This window comes from Porites lutea, chromosome 12 (genome assembly GCF_958299795.1).
Source record: "Porites lutea chromosome 12, jaPorLute2.1, whole genome shotgun sequence".
NCBI lineage: Eukaryota > Metazoa > Cnidaria > Anthozoa > Scleractinia > Poritidae > Porites > Porites lutea.
In genome coordinates this window covers 5,049,958-5,073,416 of record NC_133212.1, presented here as the reverse complement: position 1 = coordinate 5,073,416, position 23,459 = coordinate 5,049,958, and the positions used below count along the sequence as shown (strand labels likewise).

General features: G+C 38.8%; 3 protein-coding genes across 3 annotated transcripts in view; 2 read left to right on the top strand and 1 right to left on the bottom strand.

Annotated features, from left to right (window-relative positions):
- The first annotated feature begins 1,549 nt into the window (after positions 1 to 1,549).
- On the top strand, positions 1,550 to 3,710 carry LOC140921952 (uncharacterized). Its single transcript, XM_073371965.1, has 3 exons — positions 1,550 to 1,635; positions 2,522 to 2,641; positions 3,512 to 3,710. The coding sequence occupies exons 1-3, from the start codon at positions 1,565 to 1,567 to the stop codon at positions 3,708 to 3,710; spliced, it is 390 nt and encodes a 129-aa protein (XP_073228066.1). The 5' UTR covers positions 1,550 to 1,564.
- Positions 3,711 to 6,370: 2,660 nt separating this feature from the next.
- On the top strand, positions 6,371 to 22,208 carry LOC140922070 (NPC intracellular cholesterol transporter 1-like). Its single transcript, XM_073372094.1, has 16 exons — positions 6,371 to 6,490; positions 7,496 to 7,608; positions 7,931 to 7,993; positions 8,692 to 8,734; positions 9,141 to 9,207; positions 10,244 to 10,385; positions 11,485 to 11,622; positions 13,036 to 13,075; positions 13,663 to 13,830; positions 14,860 to 14,984; positions 15,701 to 15,853; positions 16,708 to 16,833; positions 17,378 to 17,522; positions 18,256 to 18,377; positions 18,892 to 19,147; positions 20,089 to 22,208. Exons 2-16 carry the CDS (start codon positions 7,513 to 7,515, stop codon positions 20,187 to 20,189), a joined length of 1,785 nt encoding a protein of 594 aa, XP_073228195.1. The 5' UTR covers positions 6,371 to 6,490; positions 7,496 to 7,512; the 3' UTR covers positions 20,190 to 22,208.
- LOC140922071 (methylcrotonoyl-CoA carboxylase beta chain, mitochondrial-like) overlaps positions 20,242 to 23,459 on the bottom strand; it is an 18,852-nt gene continuing 15,634 nt past the window's right edge. Inside the window, exon 14 of the mRNA XM_073372095.1 lies at positions 20,242 to 22,919. Coding sequence (XP_073228196.1) covers positions 22,839 to 22,919 — 81 coding nt within the window. The 3' untranslated portion in view covers positions 20,242 to 22,838. The remainder of the gene's footprint in view (positions 22,920 to 23,459) is intronic.

The following is a 23,459-nucleotide window of genomic DNA, read 5'->3' as shown; positions in this document are numbered from 1 at the left end:
AAATATATAAAAAAGGGTACAGGATTCAGGTACTGAATGAGGCATATTTTGCACTCCCGGGATGTATTTCTATTTGAGCAAAACAGAAGTAATTAAGGACCTTCCAATTCTTAAACCCTGAAATTGAGGAAACTGGTTGAGAAAGCCGGCAAAAATCAAAGGCAAAACTACAGTGCTGTAAACCGGTCGACGTTTCGCTACGCCAACACTGGTTTAATTCCCTCGCGAAATGAAGGGGGTAAAAATCAATGGTGGTGGCGTCTCGAAATGTCAGCTGCTTTCCGACAGGCCACTTGCGATCAGGTGCTCTTGAATTATTTTATTTCAAAGAGGAGCTGGCAAACAAGAAATAATAGCTAGAGGATAAGATCCTATGTAGTCTGCTTAGCAAACGTTTCCTTGCGGTTTCGGAGCAAAGAAAGCCGCGAGGAACGAGAGTCAAAGACCTAGCGAAAAATGGAGCGAGTAAAAGAGCGAGGAGAGGGTGAGGGAAAAAGTAGGGGATCCCTGAACGTGCCGTGCATGAATCTTTTGGTTTTTGTTAATACATTGTGGCAAGAGTGCATGAAAGGACCTCTTTTATCCTCTCTTCACGACTGAATAACTTAACGGAACCTTTTGCTTGAATGCCTTGTACGGAAAAGACAGACGAAAACCACTGTAAAGAAATTTACTGTGATTACATTTGAACTTTATTAACCATGATTTGATTGCACAAATACGCAGTTCTTTTAATTATCTGACCATTCTCTGAGCCTAAAAACTTGTAGGAAATGCTATATAGAGAGCTCTACTAAAACCCGTTGAAACGTCCACAATTGGGATTGTGGATAGTTCTGATAGCTACAAGGAGAGTGTTCCCATAGGGGGTACTGTCTTTATATGGCCTAAATGGGGATGTGCTGCTGGACAGGATATGGTTTTCGTCCTCTCTCTCCTAAACAGGGTATGTAATATTGTGTGAGTTTGTCAGGGCTATCATTAAGTTTTTAACGTCTGCGACTCAGCGACAGAAATTCCATACTGATGACGTAAAATTTGTCCGAAATCTGGTCAGGAGCTCTGATTGGTCGACGTAGTAGTTATATTGTTTTACCTATTGTTTACAAATGACAGACAAAAGACAAAAGCCACAAATGTCAAATGTAAATGTGATGAATCTATTACAAAACAGTCAGCATTCCTAGAACATATTCTCCTTTAGAAAAAGATCACAAAACTTTACCATAATCAACCAGGAGAAACATAAAATCAAACAAATTTACATTTGGAACCCCATATCTACCGGATTTATTATGTAAATATTGATTTACATCATCAGTATGGAATTTCTGTCGCTGAGTCGCAGACATTCCTCCTGGCGAAACGTCCCTGTTGGCGAGGAGCTAGGAGAAATGGCTGTATCTGCAGGCTACGGTTCACCTTACGACCCATAGATACCAAAATAATGTTTGAGTCAAACCCTCAGCGGCTCACCTATACCAAAATATTGATCGAGTAGTCTCCCCCCCACCCCCCTTCCCCTCTAGGACGGTGTTTGATCCCTTTTTTTTATCAACAGGCAATGATGATTCACAAAAAGGTCCTGAAGATCGGCAATGGGACAGAATTAGCTTGGGAGAAAATATGTTTTAGGTAAGTGTTCTGCAGACTTTATTTCCAGGACTGCCTGCTGATTGAGAGGGATTGTCAAAACGGCATCAAATGTTATTTAAAGATAAGTTCCATGGATAACCTGGTGCCTGTGAAATGTTTATTAAATTGTTCTAGGTTTTAGCTCAAAACATTTTAGGAACCAAAACTGCCAATTTTTCATGCCAATTTTATCCTTGATTTAAACTTAAGATTTGCATGTACCTTGCTCACTTATCTTCCACATTCATGCCTAGCGAGCCACTAACAAGCTACTTCTGTAAGACCTTACATTATAAATGGCTCCCCGTATTCTTCAGTTGCTCCAATGATATTCTCCTCTCCTGCCAAGATTATTCACTCCCTATTAAATTAATTAATCATAACTATAACAAAATTGTCAAATCTGATTGGCTATCAACTGTCCTGATTTCAGCCTTAATTGGACAGTTTAATAAGACAGTACGCATCATGCCTAAGTAATTGGACAGTACGCACCATCACGCGGGCGCTTAAATGGCTTTTTTTTTTCACTGCTAGCAAAACAAAATTTCAAATTTCTTGTGTTTTGATGTAAAAAATAGCCTATTATATCACAAATTTTGTTAAAGTTATGATTAATTGGTAACAGAACTTCGTGTTGTCCAATTCGGTCTGTAATCATACTTGTGATTAAACAAATCAGACTCCCCCTACGCGGTCATCCGATTTTGTTAATCACTCGTATGATTACAGATTGAATTGGACTCCACTCATTCCTGTTACCATTACAAATTAGTCCCTCAGTTTCAACTGGATTGTAGCAAGTGTAGTAAGATTTAATTGGTCATCAATTTGAATTATGCATAATAGTGTATTGATTTCAATTTTCTTAAATTCTTTGATTTAGGCTGGGTCCTAGTTGCATGATTAATGGTTTGTTGGAGCTTTGGTCTTTTAACGAGACTGTGATAAATCAGCTTAGCAAAGATGATATTTTGAAAAAGATCAATCAACCTGAAATCATAAGGTAAAAATATTATACTGTACTGTTGCAATAGACCCACCTTCCACATTTTTGATGTTGCAAGTTTTGGTGATATGATCATTTGGCAAGAATCTGTCAACACCACTGAAAAGAGTGCTCAAAAATTAGGAAACTTGCCAAGTTTGAAAGTTATTTGACCATCTTAAGTGAGCGAAGGTGGTTCGTTTGGTGGGGGACAAGTTAGTCCCCTCACCATGTACAAACTTCTGTACAATTTCGCAACTTTGCCAAGCATTATCTTTGCTTGTATCAACAAGTCTATCTTAAAAACCTAGCAATTTTACTATTTTTTAGGCTCTTGTCGGCCGTGTCGATGGTTTTTCACTAAGCGGTCTTTGTCAAAAGTTGAAAAACTGCGGAAGGGACTACAGTCAATTCCCTTTATAGCAGACACCATGGTGGACCTTGAGTTAGTGTCCTCATTAGCCAGAGTCCGTAATAGTAAGAGTTTATTTCACTCAAACATCTATAATTTATTTTTGCCTGGGATTTAGCTGCTATCCGTATTATCAAGGTGTCCGTTATAGCGGAGTGTGCGCAAGGCAAGAGTTGACGGTATTCAGCTCAGCATACCCTTTTTGCCTTAAATTTAAAAGTACAATGATATTGACCAGGTGATCACAATGGCAAAATCGGTTACATGACTGTACATTGAATATGTGGCCAGAGTGTCAAAGTCCTGTGGAGGGTCACATTTTTTGACAATAAGCAAAGAAACCTTAAGTCAAATCTCATTTTCGTAGTCTTTCTTGTCCTCGAATCTACAGGTCCCTCAGTGTTTATTAAATGCAGACTTTGTAGGTTTTCTTAAATTCAAGGTTAATTAAGTTAATAATTTTTTTTTAATTTTAGCCCTGTCACCAACAAGAAGTTTGTGCTTTCCCAGTACATTGGCGGGATTGAACGTAATGGAACAAAACACATTGTGAAAGCTGAAGCATCAATAACAGCTTATGGAATTAAATACAATCCTGTCTTGAACACAGCTGAGGGACGTTTGGTAAGCATATATTCCCACTCTTTTCTAAATATCAACACACAAACTCTCTAAACTGATCTCCATACATTTTCTTAAAAGTTAGTTGCGAGAATTTGTTAAAAGATTTAAGTATTTTCCCTTAGTGATCATTTTATTAATTCTCTTAACTTTTTCTATAGATAATGTATTTGTATAGTTAGGAGAAAATTGATATTGGTCACTATTGGGGCTTAAATAACATTTTGTAAAATAACTAAGATAGTACAACTGCTTTGATTGGCCAAGAGTCATGTTTGCATGCTCAAGAGTATGTAAACATGGTTGTGATATTAAGGTGTTTTGCTCTTCACGCGCTAATCATGCAATGATGAATTTGAAAAAGTTTATGAGTGAAAACTTGACAAGTTTACTTTATTTACCCATTCCCTTGTTGGCTGAAACTTGGAAAATCTTTACAACCATGCTGTCTCAATTGTCGTTTCACTTAAAGCTGACATATTAAGCAAAAAATCCGTATTTTGGAAAGCATGAAGTCAGTTAAATTTCAGTCTAGATGACCTTTAAATTTTGCCTCATCATATTTAATGGTACAATGGGTATGGTTATGAACTGTTGGTTTGGGTATTGCTGAGGTTACACACGTATAGATTCTGTTGATTTACCTCAGTGGGTTCAATGACAGTTGGTAGAGGTCTGAAGCTATTTATTCCTCACAATTACCAATACTTTTAATAGGAGGATAAAATGACTGAAGATTGGGAAACTGCATTCAATGACCTGTTGTCTAGCATTGATCTTTCTCCAGTGGAGCTGTTGTATTACAGTCAACTCCAGTAAGTACAGCAACTTTTCCCTCTTTTTGTAAAATTAAAGGGGCTGTGTCATGGCAGTCCAGTTCATTTTGTTTAATTTTGCCAGTTACTTGCCCTCAATCTCTATGGAAGTTAAAGTAAGCAAAGAAATTACTTGTAAATGACACAAGCAGAGAATCGAGACAAACAATTATGTCTCCTGAGCATTACTTTTCAAGTTGAAAACAGCAGAGATCAGCTTTGAAAAACTGTTAGGCTGAACAGTTTTCAAAAACCCTAATTTCAATCCGTTTCAATCTTCTTCAGTTTTGCCCATCCGTGGCATCTGTTGTATCTGTGGTGTTATTTGAACCTTCCTTTAACGTTTTAAGCGCTTATTTTTATGTTTCTCTTAATTTAACCGGCATTTTGTAATTACCTACTTTGGCTGAATTTCGTGACACAGCTCATATAATACTGTAAAATTCCGAAAATAAGCCCCTCCATGTATAGGCCCCTCCAAATATAAGCCCCCCAAACCGGTAACGCAAAGACCCCTACGTTAAATCACCCCTCCAAATATAATCCCCTCGGGGGCTTGTACTTGGAACATTGCCCCTCAAAACAAAGTAAAACAAAGCAAAAATGGTAAATTTTCCTCCAACTATAAGGCTAGCCCAATCGATTTGGAAATGCAAATTTCCCTCTGTAGATAAGCCCCTGCAAAAATAAGCCCCACGAAAAGGGTCTTTGAATTTTCGGAATTTTACAGTATTTCCGAGTGTCATAGTGTCAGAGTATTTGTTGCCTCTTGTCCGGGGCGTGAGAGAACCACTCAATTCAGTTAAGTTGTTCCTTCCACAATAATTTTTCTCTCTCATTCCATTCTTCTACAATGTTCATGTATCTCCCTGCTCTATGACTCTATTTGTAAATGACTAAGTTTATCTTTGTAGATTCAGCCCACTGTACATTTCATCTCTGAGACCTTAATTGTCTTGACTATCGTGCATAAAATTAATAATAATGGTTTCTAGAGTGTGTTTACTATCATGTAAACCAGTCAAAGCACCTGACCAGATTGTGGACAGATTTTATATGGTGCATAATCATCAGTATGGAATTTCGGGGGGCCAAAATGAAGTTGATGTCTCTTTGTGAAATGTCCCAGTGATAGAGGGTGATGAGAGGTGATAGAGTGTATTTGCTGGATTTTTTTAATATGTAAAAGCTATAAAGCTTGTATATATCTTAGGTGCCAATATCAAGCAGTACTAAACAGTCCGAATAAATTAAGTCCCATATATGTGATACAGTTATTTTTTGAAATTGTCTAAATAAACAGATTTCAAACGGATTCAGGGGAGAGCATACAGGGCGATGTTCAACTCCTGTCCATTGGGTACATGCTTATTATTGCTTATGTGGCTATCATGCTTGGAAAATTCACACGCCTAAACGTTAAGGTAGGATGTGGAAAGCCTTTAAATGTTGTTACTATCATCGTGCATGAGAATTCATAATACCGTCCAACCTCCATGTGTGACTCCCTCCCATAAGCAACCACCTTATACCAAAACACCAATGTTTTCCCTTCAAAGCGTTACAGTTGAAACCTCTCGTATCACCTGCTGTAAGCAACCATGGCCAAATTTACTGTTAACTTACTTTTTTTAATTCTCCATTGTTTTTAACCTACTGTACTATGCTACTTAGAATATAAGAAGACGTTTTAGCCACAATGTGGAACTACACTTATTACAACGCAAAAATTGCATGTTATAAATCATCTTCCATAAAGAAGATAATTAATTATCTTCCATAAAGAGGATGCGTTGGGATCTCTTCTTGAAAAAGACTTTTTAGTCAACAATGTATTTATGTAGATTTTAAGTACATGTACATTTAACTGAAATAGATTTTTAATTTCTCAATAGGCATGGCTGGGATTGCTGGGAGTCGTGTGCATTGGTTTGGCAATTGGGGTGTCATTTGGGCTTTCCAGTGGATTTGGTGCTTTTTATGGCCCTGTTCATTCAACTTTACCTTTCCTTCTACTTGGTAAAATCCAACTCACCATCTTCTCTGTTCCTCTATTTCGATTTCACCGATTGAAACCTACATCAGCGCGTCAGCGAACACACAAGCTCAAATTCGTTGATTGGGAGGCACATGAAAAAAAGGATGAATTAGGTTTCTTGGAAACTGCGCACCTACCCCTCCCCTGAGCCATCATTTTTTGCACTAAGGGAGAAGTAAGTGTTAATGTTAGCTTAGGGAAGAGGTAGGTGGGCAGTTTCCCGGAAACCTAAATTGATCCGAAAAAAAAGTGGGTCGATAAATCAACCCTTACGGACAATTTTTCAGTCGTCAAAAAATGCAGAAATAAATTCCAGATGTGTGCGAGGTGCTATGTACAAGAACTCTGACCATCACTGAATGTACAATCGGACTTGATTCATGCTAAGCTTTCCTATTAAGACATCTACAGTAGATAATAATGAGGCCTGCACAAAAGCAATCTAATTGGTTCAAACTTCAATTCTTTTAACAACTTTGAAACTTAACTGTTCTCACTCTTGATAATGATGTTCGAAACATCGAAACGTCGAGTAACGTTAATCTAACCTCGGAAAGTAATTATAACATTTGCGAAGCAGCACCAATGTCTTTTTCTGGGGCCCCAACAGGCTCAACAAATTACGGAAAATTCATTTTGAATTTCCCTTCAACCTGGGGTCAATCTGGTAAAAGTTTTACAAGTGTAATTTACAAGAGTACTTAGCTATTGCTTTAGGGTCCGAAAACAATAGCTATACTTGTAAATTACACTTGAAGAGTTTTATTAAATCGACCCCTGATTGGCAAATCAAAGGGGCATTTTTAACAGGCCAGTCATGGCTCTTGGTCAAATATTGATACACAAGTGGGAGCCCAGGAAATGGATTTTAGCACTGTTGCACAGATAGGCTTAATCGGAAGTTAAGTTCTGTCTATGGCACAGGCTAAGAAGTGAGAAACTCGAAAATGAAAGAAGAAAAATAACTGAAATATGTCTCTTTACAGGTATCGGAGTTGATGACATGTTTGTTATTGTGCAAGCATGGAATAACTTACCTCCTGATTTCGTCAAAAACCGTGGAGTCCCTGAGGCCATTGGCGTAGCATTACAACATGCTGTAAGTTCAATTCCTGGTCGATTTTCCAACAAATGTATTTTAGCTTGCTTTGGAACATATACCGCCTTATCTTTTACTTCTGACAGTGTCAGCACAGCCTTAGGAATAATCAGAGTGATGGATATCCTTTAACAAGTACATAAAATTTGGCTTGTGTTCCGCAGAAAACAAAAACGATATTTTATTAGTGTACGAACCCCTAGAAACCCACTCCATGGGTGGACAGGGGGAGAATAGAAACTTGTGAGGAGCTAGCGTGATGAAATTTGATGATAAGATTTATTGGTTTGTATAAAATTTGCCATGATTTTCTGTCCTGCAGGGTGTCTCTATCACGATAACATCTTTGACTGATTTCTTGGCTTTCATGATTGGAGCAAGCACTGTGAGTTTTACTAAATAAACTTGTACATGTACGTTATGAGGTCAGGGTTTTGTAGGAAATAAATCTTTATGGTTTAAATGTGGGCAAAAGTTGGTTTTACATTGTGCAATTAATGATCTTATATTTGTTTTTGTCCGAAGCCGACGTTTTAGCAAGAAAGCGCTTTTTAGTTTCTTAACTGCAACTGAAACAAGTTCATCCTTCAAAAATCTCACGCTCATAAGTTATAGTCTCAGACTAAAATCATCTTTAAAGTATTGTTCTTGAAACATGCTAGTGGAATCAGTCAGTGACTTTACTTTGTACTGACGCTTGAAAGTTTGCGACTCTGCCAGGTGAAGTGAATATCAGACAGAACTTTTAAAAGGTGACTTGTCCGTTTCTGTTAGGTTATTTCATCGGTAAGATATTCAGTTATAGGGTCTTATAGACAGTGCGCAGAACATAAATGTCCGTAAAGTGGGATCGACGATATAGAAAAGTTTGCAACTCGGGACACAGAAAAGTGTCTGTTGTCCGTATTAACGGTGTCCATAATAAGCTGGGTATTTTTAGAAAATATAAATTAGCCTTCCGTTGGGACAAATGAAACTGTTCATGTATATGGGTGTCTGTAGAGCGGAGTACCACTGTATTTGTTTTTACTTAGTGTAGTCTGTGTTTTAATTTTCTTTGTAACTTTTATTGTTTTTCTTTAGATTTTACCAGCCTTAAGATCATTTTGCATTTTTGCTGGAATAGGTAAGTCAGTATCAGAACAAAAGAACATTTTTTTTCAACCGGTTTTTTTTCAAAGTTTTTGTGTTGAAACTGTTACGTGAGTCGCGGTGACAGTATTAACTTGTTGCCTAGCAACATTCACAACTCGCCCTCCCTTCCACAGGTTAAATCGTCCCTTAAACATTTCGTATTGGAAAGGTGACTCGAGGGGTAATAAATCCGACATATCGTTGATTCTTTTTAGCTAGATATTTTTATTTCTTAACTCACGTCTAACAGCATTGTAATTATGCATTTCTTATTGTAATTTTATTAGTTGTAAGTACGCTGTAAAATTAAATTGATTCTGAAAATTCCTCCGAGCAGAGTCAGTAAAGTCATTTGTATTTGTGTAAATTATGATAATTATTTTGACTCTCTCCTTCAGGAATTTTAGCAGACTTTGCTCTTCAAGCCACACTGTTTACAGCGTTCTTGGCTTTAGATGCCCGGAGGTACAGTTCTTAACCTTTCCAGTCCTAGACCATGTTATACATATATAAAAACAAAATGCTATGGTGTTACCATTCAAATGATTTATTATTATTATTATTATTATTATTATTATTGTTATTATTATTATTATTATTATTATTATTATTATTATTATTATTATTATTATTATTTTGGCAGAGGGCTTAGGATAAATTTCAGAAGAAAGAAATTAGATCTTTTTAGTTAGCGGAAGGAGGGGGAGTGTAGGGTTAATCTCAATTTTTTTTGTTTGTTTTTTTGTTTTGTTTGGTTTTGTTTTTTTGCGCACAGGGTTCGGGCGGATCATGAAAAAAGTAATGAAATTTAAGAATTTCATTTTCTAAGCTTGGGAGTTATGGAATATAATTGTGGGTCACGAAAAGTCATGGAAAATCATAGTTGTGTTTGGTTGGAACTGGAGATAACAACGAAAGGATAAAGCTTACAAAATAAAGACTAGCTTTTTAACAGTCCGGACTGCGTTTCTAGTTGTGTCTGTTTAACTGCGCTAAGTCAGGAAAATAAAAGGATAGGTTCGAACGTTTTCAAAGTGACAGCCAAACTTAAAATCATGGAAAACTGGAAAACGTCATGGAAAAAGTCGTGCAAAGGCATGGAATGTAGGGAAGAGATTTGTAAAATATAGCACGAACGCTTTTTTTGTATCTTGAACTAAGAGGCTTAACTTTTCAAGGAATCAAGAAAATACGGTATCTCATAAATATTTTCGTGACATTTCGTGACACCAGCGTTGGTTTTCCTGCGAAATGACGTCTGAGAAAAGAGCGCGGAAATTCTATACTGATGACGTGTCACTACGTAGACCTAAGTAGTGCTTCCGATTGGGCCAGCCGCAAGGGTAGTATGCTTCAACCAATCAGAATCACTATCCTGATCTGGTTAGTGACACGCCATGAAGATGGAATTTCTGTGGGCGTTTCTCAAGTGTCATTTCGTGGAAATGTCGGCTGTATACTCAGGCGAGTAAAAATTGATTATTAAATTGATTATCTGTAGGCAGGGAAAGAAACGCGATGCCTGCTGCTGCTGTATCAGACTGAGAGATGATTACACCGAATCAGAATGTGGTAAGAGGGATCTTCTACAGGAGATAATGGACAAGTATTTTGGACGAGTCTTGCTGTCTCTTCCAGGAAAGGTAAATGCTTTCATTTGATCCAATTAAAAGGAGTTAACAACTAATGGCGCCTTCAGTGCTAGTGGTTCGCTGTTGTTCGGTATGCACATGCTCGTCCGCTGCGTCTTTCACATGATTGGTTGGCGTGTGGAGGTTTCCTTCGTTCAGCTTTTTTCCTGCCACGAGGTTTTTTTCAGCTAATTTTTCTTTCCACTCCCCCCCTCCCTCCCCCTACAACCTCCCTGTTGTTCTTTCTTTACAGAATTATTTTTCAGTGTGACAGGTGCATCTTTTGTTTACTTTATGCGCGGGGGCTCATGGCTGGGTTCCGCTGTTGTTCCAACCATAGGGGCGTTATTTCAATCTAGGGGCCGGCTGCAAAAAGTGGAAGCCCCTGGATACTCCAGGCACCCAACCTCCATCTAGCAATAAAGGTGTTTAAACTTTAATAGCGCAAATATAATAAAATAAATGAATTACAGACCCAACTTTCTCTAAGTTGTCAGTCATTTAGGATCTTTTACATGTTTAGTAGAGCTGCAATAATAAATCAATTTACCTGGTGAGCCGCGATATTTCTTCTTACGATACGAATATCGTTTTTTGAATAAGGTATCGCGATATTTCGATAGTTATTTTTTACATTACTCAAACTCATTAATAATTCATAAGGAAAATACAAAGGAAATTAAAGTTTAATGATTGTTTGGAAATCAGATGAAAAACTGCTCATTTTTGCATCCTTAAATTCTCCTTCAAAAATCATTTTGTTTGAGAAGTAATATCAAGCATTCGACACAGTATAACATAACCAGATGAAACACCTCGAAGTTCGTCAAAACTACTCCGCTGCGCGTCGTATTTTTAATTCTTTTCTCAGTGTTTCATGTGGTGATAAAACCCTGCGTCTCATGCTTGATAAATTACTTACCCATTCTCTACACGATAACGACAATCGTTCGTTTTCAAAAATCTCAACTCCGCGGACCGTTTTCAAAAACCTGCTTCTCTGGTGTCCGGAAGTGCTGTTTACTTTTGGTTTGAAGGCTAAAACGGAGAAAAATTCTGTAGACGTGGCCTTAATTGCTAAAAATCCCTCTTTTTTCCTATTCTTCTGCAGATTATAGTGATGATCATTACCGCTGGATTGTTTGGTTTTAATTTATATGGAACTCTGATGATGGAGCAGTTTACTGATCAAATTTGGTTTTTGCCGCCTGATTCGATGGGTTACAAATACGAGATGGCAAACCGCGAGGTATCTTTAATGTGCCAATAATCTAAACTTTTTATTTTTGTAATTAAAAGTACACATTACTGCGAGAACCTCTGCGCAAAAAAAGTTTGATTTGAACACAATGTGCTTTTCTTAGAATATTTGCTTTTTGGAACGTTTAAATTTGCTGCCATTTTGGCACATTCAAGGTGGTTTAATAACACGAGCTCCGGTTGTTCAAAGTTAGATAACGCGATTCAAGAATTCAAAATTCAAAAGGTTTAATTCAGAAAAAATTCCAATTCTTAGTCTTTAAAATGCTGAAATAAGTATGCAACTGTTGCTATGGATAAGTACTGCTAAAGAGTTTTATGGTCACACCATAAGATTTCATTCACAGACTGAAAAAATAGAGCTGCAAACTTAACAGCGCCATGCATGTGCAGAAAGTAGCACTAAAAAAGAGGTTTCATTTGAATGGGCACACCAGTTTGACCATTTTAATTTGAAGTTGTGCGTTGGACTGTGTCGGTGTAGTGCCGAACTTCACCATGGGATTGTTTGGGGGCGAATTTTGACCAAGGTTCCTGCTCATTTTCGTAATAGCCAATAAAAGAAGTAATTCAAAAAAGTCCCATTGTGCAATTTGATACAACACAGACTCAAACGTAAGAATTACCAAATTGCTTGTCTCCGCAATGGAATTGGGAGATCATGTTCAAAGTTATTGAGTAATAAATAATAATAAAATGCGTATAAAAACTAACGAAATAATGCCTCGAAGTTTCGGCGACCTCACTTCGGAATGCTGTACATCAAACCATTAAGACCGCCTTTGAACGTGAAAAAGGGTTCAATACGTGCTTAAGTCTTTGTCTAGCTGTACTTTTAATTTTATACAGAGTTAGAGTACTTTAACTCCTTTTGAACTCGCATTAATTTATTTCCATTCGTTGATAATAGGGAGCTTAAGAAACTACGACGACAAACAACGACGACTTCAAAAAAAAATAGGTTTAATGATCAAAACAACAGCTTTGCACATGCATCGCGCTTTTTAGTACATTTCTTTGACGTTCACTGCACGACTACGACGTGAAACCTTCTAATTTGACGTTTTATGGAGGACGTGGACATACTACGACAAATTTTCCTTCCTCTTTATGAACCTGAATAAAATCCTTAAGAATTCAACTCCAGGAAAAGTCGCCTGCATATGACGTATTGAACGGGTCCAAATAGACGCGATTAAGTTTGAAAGAACGTAAATTCACTTTTTTACTGACGTTTTCACTGTCGTCGTCATCGTCCTTGCTTAAGGTCTCTAATGGCGTCATGAGGTCGCCGAAAGGTCGAGACATTATTTCCTTAGTTTTTACAGAGAACTGACATCATTTACTTGCAGCGTCTTAAAGATATTGTGTTGATCTTATTGTGGTCAATAATTTTTTGCAGTTTTTCCCAGTGGATGGCGCTCAGTCAAGCATCTACACAGGTAAAATGATAGGAAGTAATATTGCCAAATGGATTCTCGAGCCTGTTGAATATTAGTCTCCCTCGCAGCCATTTTTGTCTCGTCACGCAGCGCTTGTCTCCATTTTGTTGATGTACTTTCATTAAATGTACACGTAAAAGTTTCCTTTCTTTCCTGCTAGCAGACGCCCTTTTTCTTTTGCATTCGAGGAGCTGACGAGAAGGATTACAAGAAACCGTCACTTTGTTAGTTAGAGATCTCTGTTTACTCACTTTCGCGCGGTAAGAAGACTGAGCACTAAAAAATAAAACAGCCAATCAGACAAAAGTCTCCTTTGTTCATCACGTGACGGTTTGGTCGCTTGATAGCCGTGTACATGCTCAGCACAGTCTGTTTCGACCCAGGTCTCTTTCCTTCCTGCTCATCACCTTAGCAGCAAGTACTAAAGAAACGAGGCCTATGTTAGCAGGGAATTTTCTTTCGTGGGCTGTTTAGCAAATTTCCTAATGACTGATCCCACAGGAAGTAGTTAATTTTTGTAACACTGACAGTTTCCTTTTATTTCTTATTTAGTTTACTCTATTCACTTTGAATTTATTCTCATACAGCAAAGTTCGATTATTATGCAAACCAAGGCAAACTTCACCAGCTTCATGATGTTGTTGTCAAGGATCAGTATGTGGTCGACACCTCATTGAATAGTTGGTACGAGGAGTACATCAAGTGGGCCAGCAAAATCAAACCTGGACAAGAGTTCGACCAGAGCTCAACTCCATGTTAGTTACTCAATTTGTCTGTTTTGCGGTGGATAGCCTGCTAGCATGTGCTAGCATGGTCTTCATGTATGGCGAGCGAAGCGAACCCGCGAGAGAACGCGCAAGCGAGCGGCGAAGCCACGAGGTGCGGAGGAAAGGAGAGCTTGCAAAAATCTCTTATAAATTTTCATTTCTGCTTCACCCGGGGTTGTGCATGTGCGTGTACTGACAGGACGTGTCTTTTTACGTTCCCAGTATAATGTAATAGACACGTCTCCATACTACCTGCCACGATTAGCTCTACTATTTTGCAGGTAGTCTGTATTTGTAATTTATTTACTGTGAATGTAAACAAATAAAGCTTCTCCTTCTCGACGAAGCAAAATACCATTGGCTGAAAAATGATGCACCGTCAAATGATTTGGATTGACGATATTCCTGGCTGACCCGCCATAAATGCTTGCCGTACATTTAGAAACACGCCTCGCCCTTCGCAATCGTGTCTCCTTTCACGTGCTTCTCTCGCGTGACCTCTCACGACTTCCCCAAATGGAGAGCTTGCTCGCAGGCTAGCGGTGGTACGGCTCAGTGTAATATAGATTAACAGTAAAACAGGAAAGTACTGTGCAGTAGTTTCATTTGAATAATCTGGCAGAACTAAGAATTTCATTTTCAGACTCGAAAACGTTAGAAAAGAAACACCTTATATGCCATTAAAAACGGTACGGAAGGAAAGTACTGCTCAGTAGCTTTCATTTAAATGGTTGCACTGAAGGATTTCATCCACAGATTCAAATATTATAACCACCTGATACAGCATAATAAACAGTACCACAGGAAAGTACAGCTCAGTAGCTTTCATTTGAATGGCCACACGTTAGGATTTCATCTACAGACTCTAAAGATAGAACCACCTTGTACGGCACAATAAACAGCACCATAGGAAAGTACTGCTCAGTAGCTTTCATTTGAATGGTCAAACTAAGGTTTTTATCCAGAGACTCAACAGTTAGTTGGCCAGTTTACAAATGTCCTTTTGACCTATTTTAGGGAAGATACGCAACAAGAGTAAATTCCACGAATGGCTTTCAGAATTTGTTAAAGGACCAGGAATCAGTTACCAAAAAGATATTCAGTTCAAAAATGTCAGCGGACAACAACACCCCGAGATCAAGGTAACTTTAAATATTTTCAAAACATGAGTAATATTTTCCTAGAATTGCGAAAATGCACGCAAATGTCTGTAACTCCCCACTTCAGAAACTTTAAGGAGACTGGGTACAAGCTTTTGGTGCAGTGATTTCTGGGATTGTTTGGGTAGACAAGCGTTAGTTATGATTGGTCGATGCGGTATCCAAGGCAACCATTAGCCAATAACAAGTATAACGCTTGGCCACCCAAACGATCCCAGGAATCATTGCGCTGAAAGCTCGTACCCATTCCCCTTTAGCGAGTGGAATTTCGATCGCGCAATTTCCGTAGGAAAGGAAGAAATGCGCAGTTTTATCATACGTCCAGCCTTATCCTCGCTTTATCAGAAGGGTCAGGTTTCTAAGCGCATAACTGTTAAATGGTGTATTCTTTACATAGTAACGTTGCGCAATTTATTAACCGGAAGTGGCAGGTCACCACCACTCTTGTTCCATGTAAGGGAATCCTTGGCTTCAAGATTCCACGCCGGGTATTCCGGATTTCAGTTACTGGATACCGGATTCTTGTCAATGGAACTTGAACTCCGGATTCCGGATTTTTAATCGTTATCGGGATTCAAGATTCCACTTAGCAAAATTTTTTTTCTCGCATTTCAGAATCCGGATCACAATCAATGGGACGAATTGCCACTCACGCAATGTCCTTTATCGCCACTGATTTTTCCTTTTTCTTTCAACAGGCAAGTCGCTTCAATTTTAGACACATAGATATGGACTCTACACAAACAGAGGCAAAAGCTATGGACGATTTGCGTGAGAAGATTGAAAAGGTGTTTGCTGATGACTTGGCTTTTCCATATTCACGGTTCTATCTGGGATGGGAAACAAATAAGGTATTTATAAAAGTAGTAAGAACGAATGGTTACTAAATGCGACCAAGTTTCGGGCTTGTTATCGAAGGTCAAAACGCTCTTGCCCTTATGGTTAACTTTGCGTGAGTATAACGTGATAGTAGGTCAAAACGCCCGTGATCAGATTACCCAAACCAGTGGCGGATCCAGGGTAAGAGCCTGGAGGACTCGCCCCCCCCCCCCCCCCCCCCCCCCAATTACCTGAAGGTCTGGACCCGCCACTGCAAACGCGAGTCGGATTGCGTTCATTGTAAGTGAAGATCTTAATGAACGCTGACTTCATGCGGGCTCCTGGTCACCCGCAATAAAATTTTACTGAATGGTCTTTTGGATCTTTGTCAAAACAATGTTTTAAGACGCTACTCTTAATATCGTCCCCATTAACCCCTGCATGTAGGTAACGGTTTTACAAGTTTAGGTAAAAGTTCACCTTCGTTCCCAAAGACTTTCCTCGAAGGTGTGGTTTATCGAAGAAACTGCTTACTTCTTGCATCTTTGACTGTAAAACAACGTGCGCGATCATGAGAAAGGAAGTTAAGACCGTAGGGTCACACCATAGGATTTGTTTCACAGACTGAAAAGGTAAATCTTCATTCTACAGCGTAATATACTGTACCACAGGAAAGTACTGCTCAGTAGCTTTCATTTGAATGGTCAAACTTTTAGGACTCAAATGTTATTACCACCTTGTCAGAGTAACACTGATATTACGTAACAGCGCGATATGAAAGTAATGCTCCGTCGCGTTTATTGAAAGGGTTACTAAAGAATTACTGGAACGGACAAAACCGCAAAGGTTGAGGCGAAGTATGTAGTGAAATTTTTCCTTATTTCAGGTTATTTCAGAGGAACTCTTTCGTAACATGGCCCTCGCTCTGATGGCTGTATTCCTAGTCACGCTTGTTGTTCTCGCAAACATTTGGACGTGCCTCATGGTCTTTTCTTGTGTAGGCTTTACTCTGGTAAGTTTTTTGACTACAGTTGAGTGCATGTTTGCAGATGGCGAATAATAAAACCACTTTCGAGTGTTGTTGTTTCCCCCCTTTTTTGTTAGTAGACTTGATGCCATATTTATGGTCGTCTGTTTGGCGTACTTAGAGACGTAGATGTTTCTGTTTTATTTTAACAAACAGCAATGTGGCATACATGTTTTCTAGTTATTTATTTGAAACCCATTTACCTGACCGGTCAAAATGACTGACGAGCTGAAAGTTTGTCCGGACAAACGGTCATCTTGGCCGGACATTGTTCGTTGACCGGCCGATATTTTAAGCCTTGTTTACGAAGAAAGAGGTACGCAAGGCGTGAATGTGTCACCTACCACGCCTTTCGGCCTCGGGGGAATAATATCCTCCTCTATCTGCATAATTCTTGTCATCACTCTCGCTCATTCAATGTCTGTTAAAATCGTTTTGAAAGTTTAAATTTGCTGTCGATGCACGACCTGTTACGAAAAAAGAGGTACGCAAGGCGTGAATGTGTTACTTACATTAAGACTTGTTATAGGTCAGTATTACTGGTACAATGCAGTTCTGGGGCCTGACCATTGATACTGTGAACACCATCATTCTGGTACTGGCTGTTGGTCTGTCTGTGGATTATGCGTCTCATGTTGCGCACACATTCATGATTATATCTGGCACACGATACGGTAGGTTTTTTGACAGCCTTTCACTGTTACTGCTTCATATTAAGCCACTCTATTATATCCCAAATATGTAAGTAGAGTGAACTGTGACTCAACATACCGTAAAATAAAAGTTGAAAATACCATATTAAGGTTTCTTCCACTTAAATGTTCTGCTACTTGAACAGAGAATCGCAAAAATTAGTTCCCATTAGAAATTTCAGTCATCTCGAACCGCATCTTGTTCCCGCAAACCACAAAAAATCGCCAATCCGCAAAATAAAACTCCCACAAAATTTTCATGCTACACGGTAATAATATGATCAAGTCAATAGGCTATTTTGGGGTTGCCCCTAGCCTCTGTTTCAAAGCGAGGCTAAGTGCAAAGCCATTGATTCTCATGCAAATGAAACTCTCAAGGTTTTCAATTTGGCCTCGTTTTGAAAGTGAGAGGTTTTGGAACTCGAAAATGGCCTATACCATATGGCGTCGACGTTAATGAGAATCCCCGTTTAAAATAACTGTGTGAAAGATGCCCCGCACACCATCCTCGGAGACCCAGGGGCAGTCAGTCGGGTCCGGAGAAAGGGCGGGACGAAAGTTTTGAAGTACGGGCGAAAGAGCTGTACTTGAAAACTTTCGTCCCGCCTTTTCTCCCGACCCGACTTACTGCCCCTGGGTCTTCGAGGATGCGTACACAGGTGAAAAATATGCTGAAGGGTCCCTTTTTGATGAGAGACAATGTTTTCCTTTTTAGATCGCGCCCGCGCTACCTTGCGCGATATTGGACCAGCAGTATGGAACGGTGGTTTTAGTACATTTTTAGCCATTGTGCTACTGGCGTTTTCCAATTCGTACGTTTTCAAGACTTTCTTTAAGGTAAATAGAGGTGATATGGGCTCTCCTTGCTGGATAATTTGGATGGTGGATACGGTTTTGCTTTGGCTGTAAGGGAGTAATAATAAATATATGTTTTGGCTAAAATATATGTTTCGTGAACACAAGACAACGACTTCCTTTTTCTTTTCCTGAACTTTGATACAGTCTTTTTGAATTCAACTCCAGAAAGATTTGCCAACATTTGACAAATTGAACGAGTTGAATAAGCGCGATAAAGTTTGAGGAAGCGCGATTTCATTTTTTAAGTGACGTTTTTGTAGCCGTTGCCGTCGCCGTCGTTATTAGTCAAGCTCCCTATTAACCAAGAAAAAATAATCTACACGGGCTTTTAAGAGGCGTGGATATGGTGTTTCCTTTTAAACAGTCGGCCGTACTTTTTAGACCATGATCTATCCTTAATTGTTCCTTCCTTTTACAGTCTTGTCAGATAAGTGACAAACCGGGATCCTGGTAAAAAATGCCTTAAATTACCGATGCCACCTTCCTTTTGCAGGTGTTTTTCTGTGTAGTCTTTTATGGAATGTTTCACGGATTGTGCTACCTTCCCGTGATCCTCAGCGCGATTGGGCCTTCTCCTTATGAGTCTGCGAAGGATCACGATCACAAAAATGGCCGTTTGTCCCCAGTCCATCCGGCTGGTTTGCCGGGAGACAATGCTAGTTATGAATTAGCTGTTGCTAATGGCAAGAAGCCCGTGAGTAATGGAACTCAGAATGGCGGACATCACATCCCAACACCGGACTACGATGGTACGTACTGCAAGTTAACCCCCCCCCCCCCCTCCCCTTTTAACTGACCCCCGAGACTGAACAGAGGATAGTTAAGGACTGAGAAAATCCACTTTCGTAATCTATATTATATGTTTAGTACATGTTCCTTTAGGCGGCGTGTTCATTTATAAAGTTCTTCGGTTCTGGATTATTCAGTGCCGGATGTTCTCTTTTTTTCCTCTTTTACCGTCCTCCGACTTTCTTGCTTTTCCCGAAAAAAAAAAAACGCCTTCTCGCAGGTTAGATTTGTTTTTGATCTTGGGCTGTATGACCTCCAACTTTCTCTGATCGAGCTTTTCTATTTTCCGCACTAGTTTTTTTTTTTTGTCTTTGTGCAATGGAGAATTGATTCCCCCACCCCCACCCCCAGCCTGCGTCGCTTCGTATAGCTTAAGTGACTTTTTTCCTTCCCCCCCTGAAAATTATGGTAAAGTCAGGCCTTCCCCGACCACCACCCCTTTTAAGCAACAAAGCTTGATTAATATACAGGAATGGACATAAAATTTGAACTGGAGTGACATAAAAGTAAAGACAAAGAATTGACACTATTGTTTATGAATATATTCAATGTTTCAGACTCAGTACACTGTTTTTTCTTTTTTCGACTTGTCACGCGCTTAAAACATTATAATTATAGAAACTGTCTGAAAGGAAACAAAAATTACTTCGAGTTAGCGGGAGGTTCGAGTTATATAGAGGGTAAAATTATAGTAAATGTATGATGGAAATCCAAGGGAAATTGAGTTTCGTTCGAGTTAGCGCAAGGTTTCCCGTTCGAGTTATCGGGAGTCAACTGTAAGTGTTGATTGCGAAAGCGTATGAATCACAGGCGGAAAACTTGTAAGCAACAGAGGCAACACAAGTTTTGTGGTGAAGGGGTGTTCACTGAGTCCAACTTAAAATATCTGTTTGTTTGACAGGAATTGAAGCCAGAAACTTGCCAACCAGCCCTCGCAGTGTGAGCCCCCAGGTTAATGAAGGCTTTCGATCAAGTGTGGGCGCTGACCTAGACAAAGCTTGAAACAAGGCTCCGACAGAATAAAGTAATTTTCAGTGTAAAGTCGTCCCTGCTCGAATAGTTGTTTCTTTCTGGTGACTATTTATTTGTAGTGTGTTTTCGGGCCTCAAAGCACCGTTTATATTTTTCAAATAATTGCACAGTATTCAATACAATGATGTAAATAACACATACGAGTGCAGTGCACTTTATATATTTAAACTTGTCCCCTCAAATAAGCAGTGAGACTGTAGTTATCCAGGAATTATTTATCATTTTTATAATATGTATTTTGACTTCATTCCGACATGTTTTTAACCCAAAGTGAATGTTAGTATGTCAGGGCACCCAACGATTGTTTTTTGTAAAATATCTGTTCGGAGAAGCAGTTGTTGCCTAGAATTTTCTTTTACTTCAGGACGGCTAAAAATTTTTATATGACCATTCCATTCATGTACAATTTTCGAAGCTTATTTAATAAATTTCCCAACGATTTTCTGAAGTTTAATTTTTCACATTTTACCGCCCAGGTTAGGCTATTTTTCGTACAAAAATGGATACCTAAAACTTTTCGATTCAAAAATGTATGGAGAGGAATCGGAAAAATTCTCACGTTCGTAATAAGTTCAATTGCATCTAAAATTTTCGGGAAATAAAACTGAAGCCCTTGTAATTTCGAAAAGACTCAAGTTCCCTTAGGATGATCTAACAGGTACAAATTTTATAGCGCCGCTCAAAATGCATTTCTCGAGATCTAAGAGTACTCTGATGGAAACTGTCGTTGGGTGCCCCTGATTATAATCGAAACTCTGGCCTCTTAAGTAAATCAACTCACACCAGATAATATGCTCCCGGCAAAAATTACAGACCCTTGCTTGAAATAAACTTCCGTTAAGACTCGCTATCACGGATTTAGCTCTTTGGGTCCCAGCGGTGATCATTATCAATTTTCTCCAAACAATATTCATGCATCACCAAGAGAAACGTTATGAGAACTAACAATTGATCCCTAAAGGGAAGCTACTATGATATTTATTAACTTCTCTTAACCAATGTTTTTAAGTTAATGTATGGAGGTCACTCTGGAGAATCTGTTTGTGGATAAAAATGGGGTTTAAAGGATCAAGCACACATTTTTGGTTTCCCATAAACACAAACTACTGTGTTTTATGACTGTGTTTGAGTTTTGTGAGTGGAACATTTTTTTAACTGTTTAGCTAAGACTTTTTTTTTTTACGAAGTATACAACATTTGTATGAATATTTTTTCAGACAATTGGCACAAATAATGGTCGCAAATAGCGCGTACTTAAATAGCAAACTAGCCTGCGTCGCAGATGTAATTTAACCCCGGTTAGTGACGTCTGCGAAGCAGTGCAGAGATTCTTGTTATGGGCTCCCGATGGACTCAACGAATTACCGGAAATGCGTTTCGTATTTCCATTCAATCTGACTGCAAATCAACAAAGGCATTTTTAACAGATTTTTTTATACTTGGAGTGGCTTATTTTACGAAATTTTACGGAAACCGTTTTTAAAATCTTTTTACCGTCTAATCTTATAGGAAACAAAGTACTTTTCTTCAGAAAATCTCACAACCTCGATTAATTTTTTTTCTATTTTTTTTTTTATAGTACAGTCAACAAAAAATAATTTCTAGAATGTGTTAACCTTGCAGGACAATAAAAATTCTTGTGAAGTCGCTCAGCTTTCGTGTCAACTTCGGACGATGGGTATTATGGGTAATGTAATAGTGGTGAATTCTTTAAGAGAACCTTGGAAGTTTCCCGGTCAACTTCGGATATTATAGAATACAAAAAATAATAACAATTAATGCTATTAGAGATAAAAGAAAGAGTAAATAATTGTAAATGACAAACAAAAAATTTTGTTCACTGTACTATATATTTCCCTCCAATCCACCAAATGAAATCTGTGAACTTCAAAAGTTTTCAGTTTCCTTCCTTGCTGTTTCTACTCTGAATGATGAATTATATTTTACTTATACAACTGCACATAATGAATAAATAAAATAACAAAGAGACAGATTGTGTGAAAATGAGGCGTTTCAATAGTTTCGAGTACGAGTTAGTCTACTACACAGCCGTCCTTTGAGTAGTCACGCAACGCTCCTCCACACAAACGCCGTTTGTGGGGAGGAGCGTTGCGTGACGATATGAAGATACGACACGAATCGACCTTCCGTCCACACGAAACCAGTGAATCCGGACACCGAAACTGCATTGTTTTGAAACCGCTCTCCAGGGCGGTTTAAGGGCCCCGTCCACACGAATCCAGATAAAAAATATGTGGTTCAATTATCAGGTAATTATGCCCGGTTTCGTGTGGACATGGCCTAAGTACAAGTAAGAAATTTGTCTGACCAGCTGAGTTCGAAGAATGCTTAATCGTTCCTATTGTTTGTCAGCAATTAGACTTAAGAGTAAGATTGGTCTGTGATAAATTTTTTTTTTTTTTTTCAAACGTCCGAACTTGGTTCCAGAAACTTCATAGAATGTGACGTCAGTTGACACATAAGTGTAGCTGTTGGCATAGAAACATCTCCCTAATGACGTAATCCTCGGATGCTGAATGCTTAACACGTATGCGTCGCGGATCAACTGATATGGCTTACTGAGTTCAACTAAAAATATACATCAGCTCTGTCGATTTGTCACATTCTGAAAACACCAAACTTGCTCCTTTCTGTGCACGAAACTGAAGAAAGAGAGACTTGTAAGCTCAGACCAAGGAACTGCGAAAAAAAAAAATCCTCGTAAGTGAATTCTGGAAATGAAAAATCAATTGCTGCGAACGCGGTAAATGACAGCCAACACTGCTAAACTGCAAAAAAAAATTCAACGCTAAATTCCTCGCTTTTACACCCAACTGCTAAGAGCAGCTCTCAATGCCAGAATAGACGAATTCCATTCATTAATGATCAATAGACATTTTAGCTTGCGCGTTTTCATTTTCAATTCAGACCACGTGATGTTCTCAAGGGAATTTAGCTTTGTCTTTTCATGAATTCTGCATATGCACTTGAATCCACGTGCATGGGACGATATTTGAAAGAAATAGTTCTCTCGAGTATAGCCATCAAGTGGTCTGAAATGACAAGCTAAAAAGGTCTATTTCGCGACAATCTTCCACGACTGAATGACAAACTAATCAGACGACGAGAATCGGACTCAGTAAACTAAAAAGACGAGCTTGTCTCGGACTTCTTCATTAGACGCCCACTCGTAGTAAGCAGAGAACGACAGAACTTTGAAAGTCCAAAGAACATCGCTGC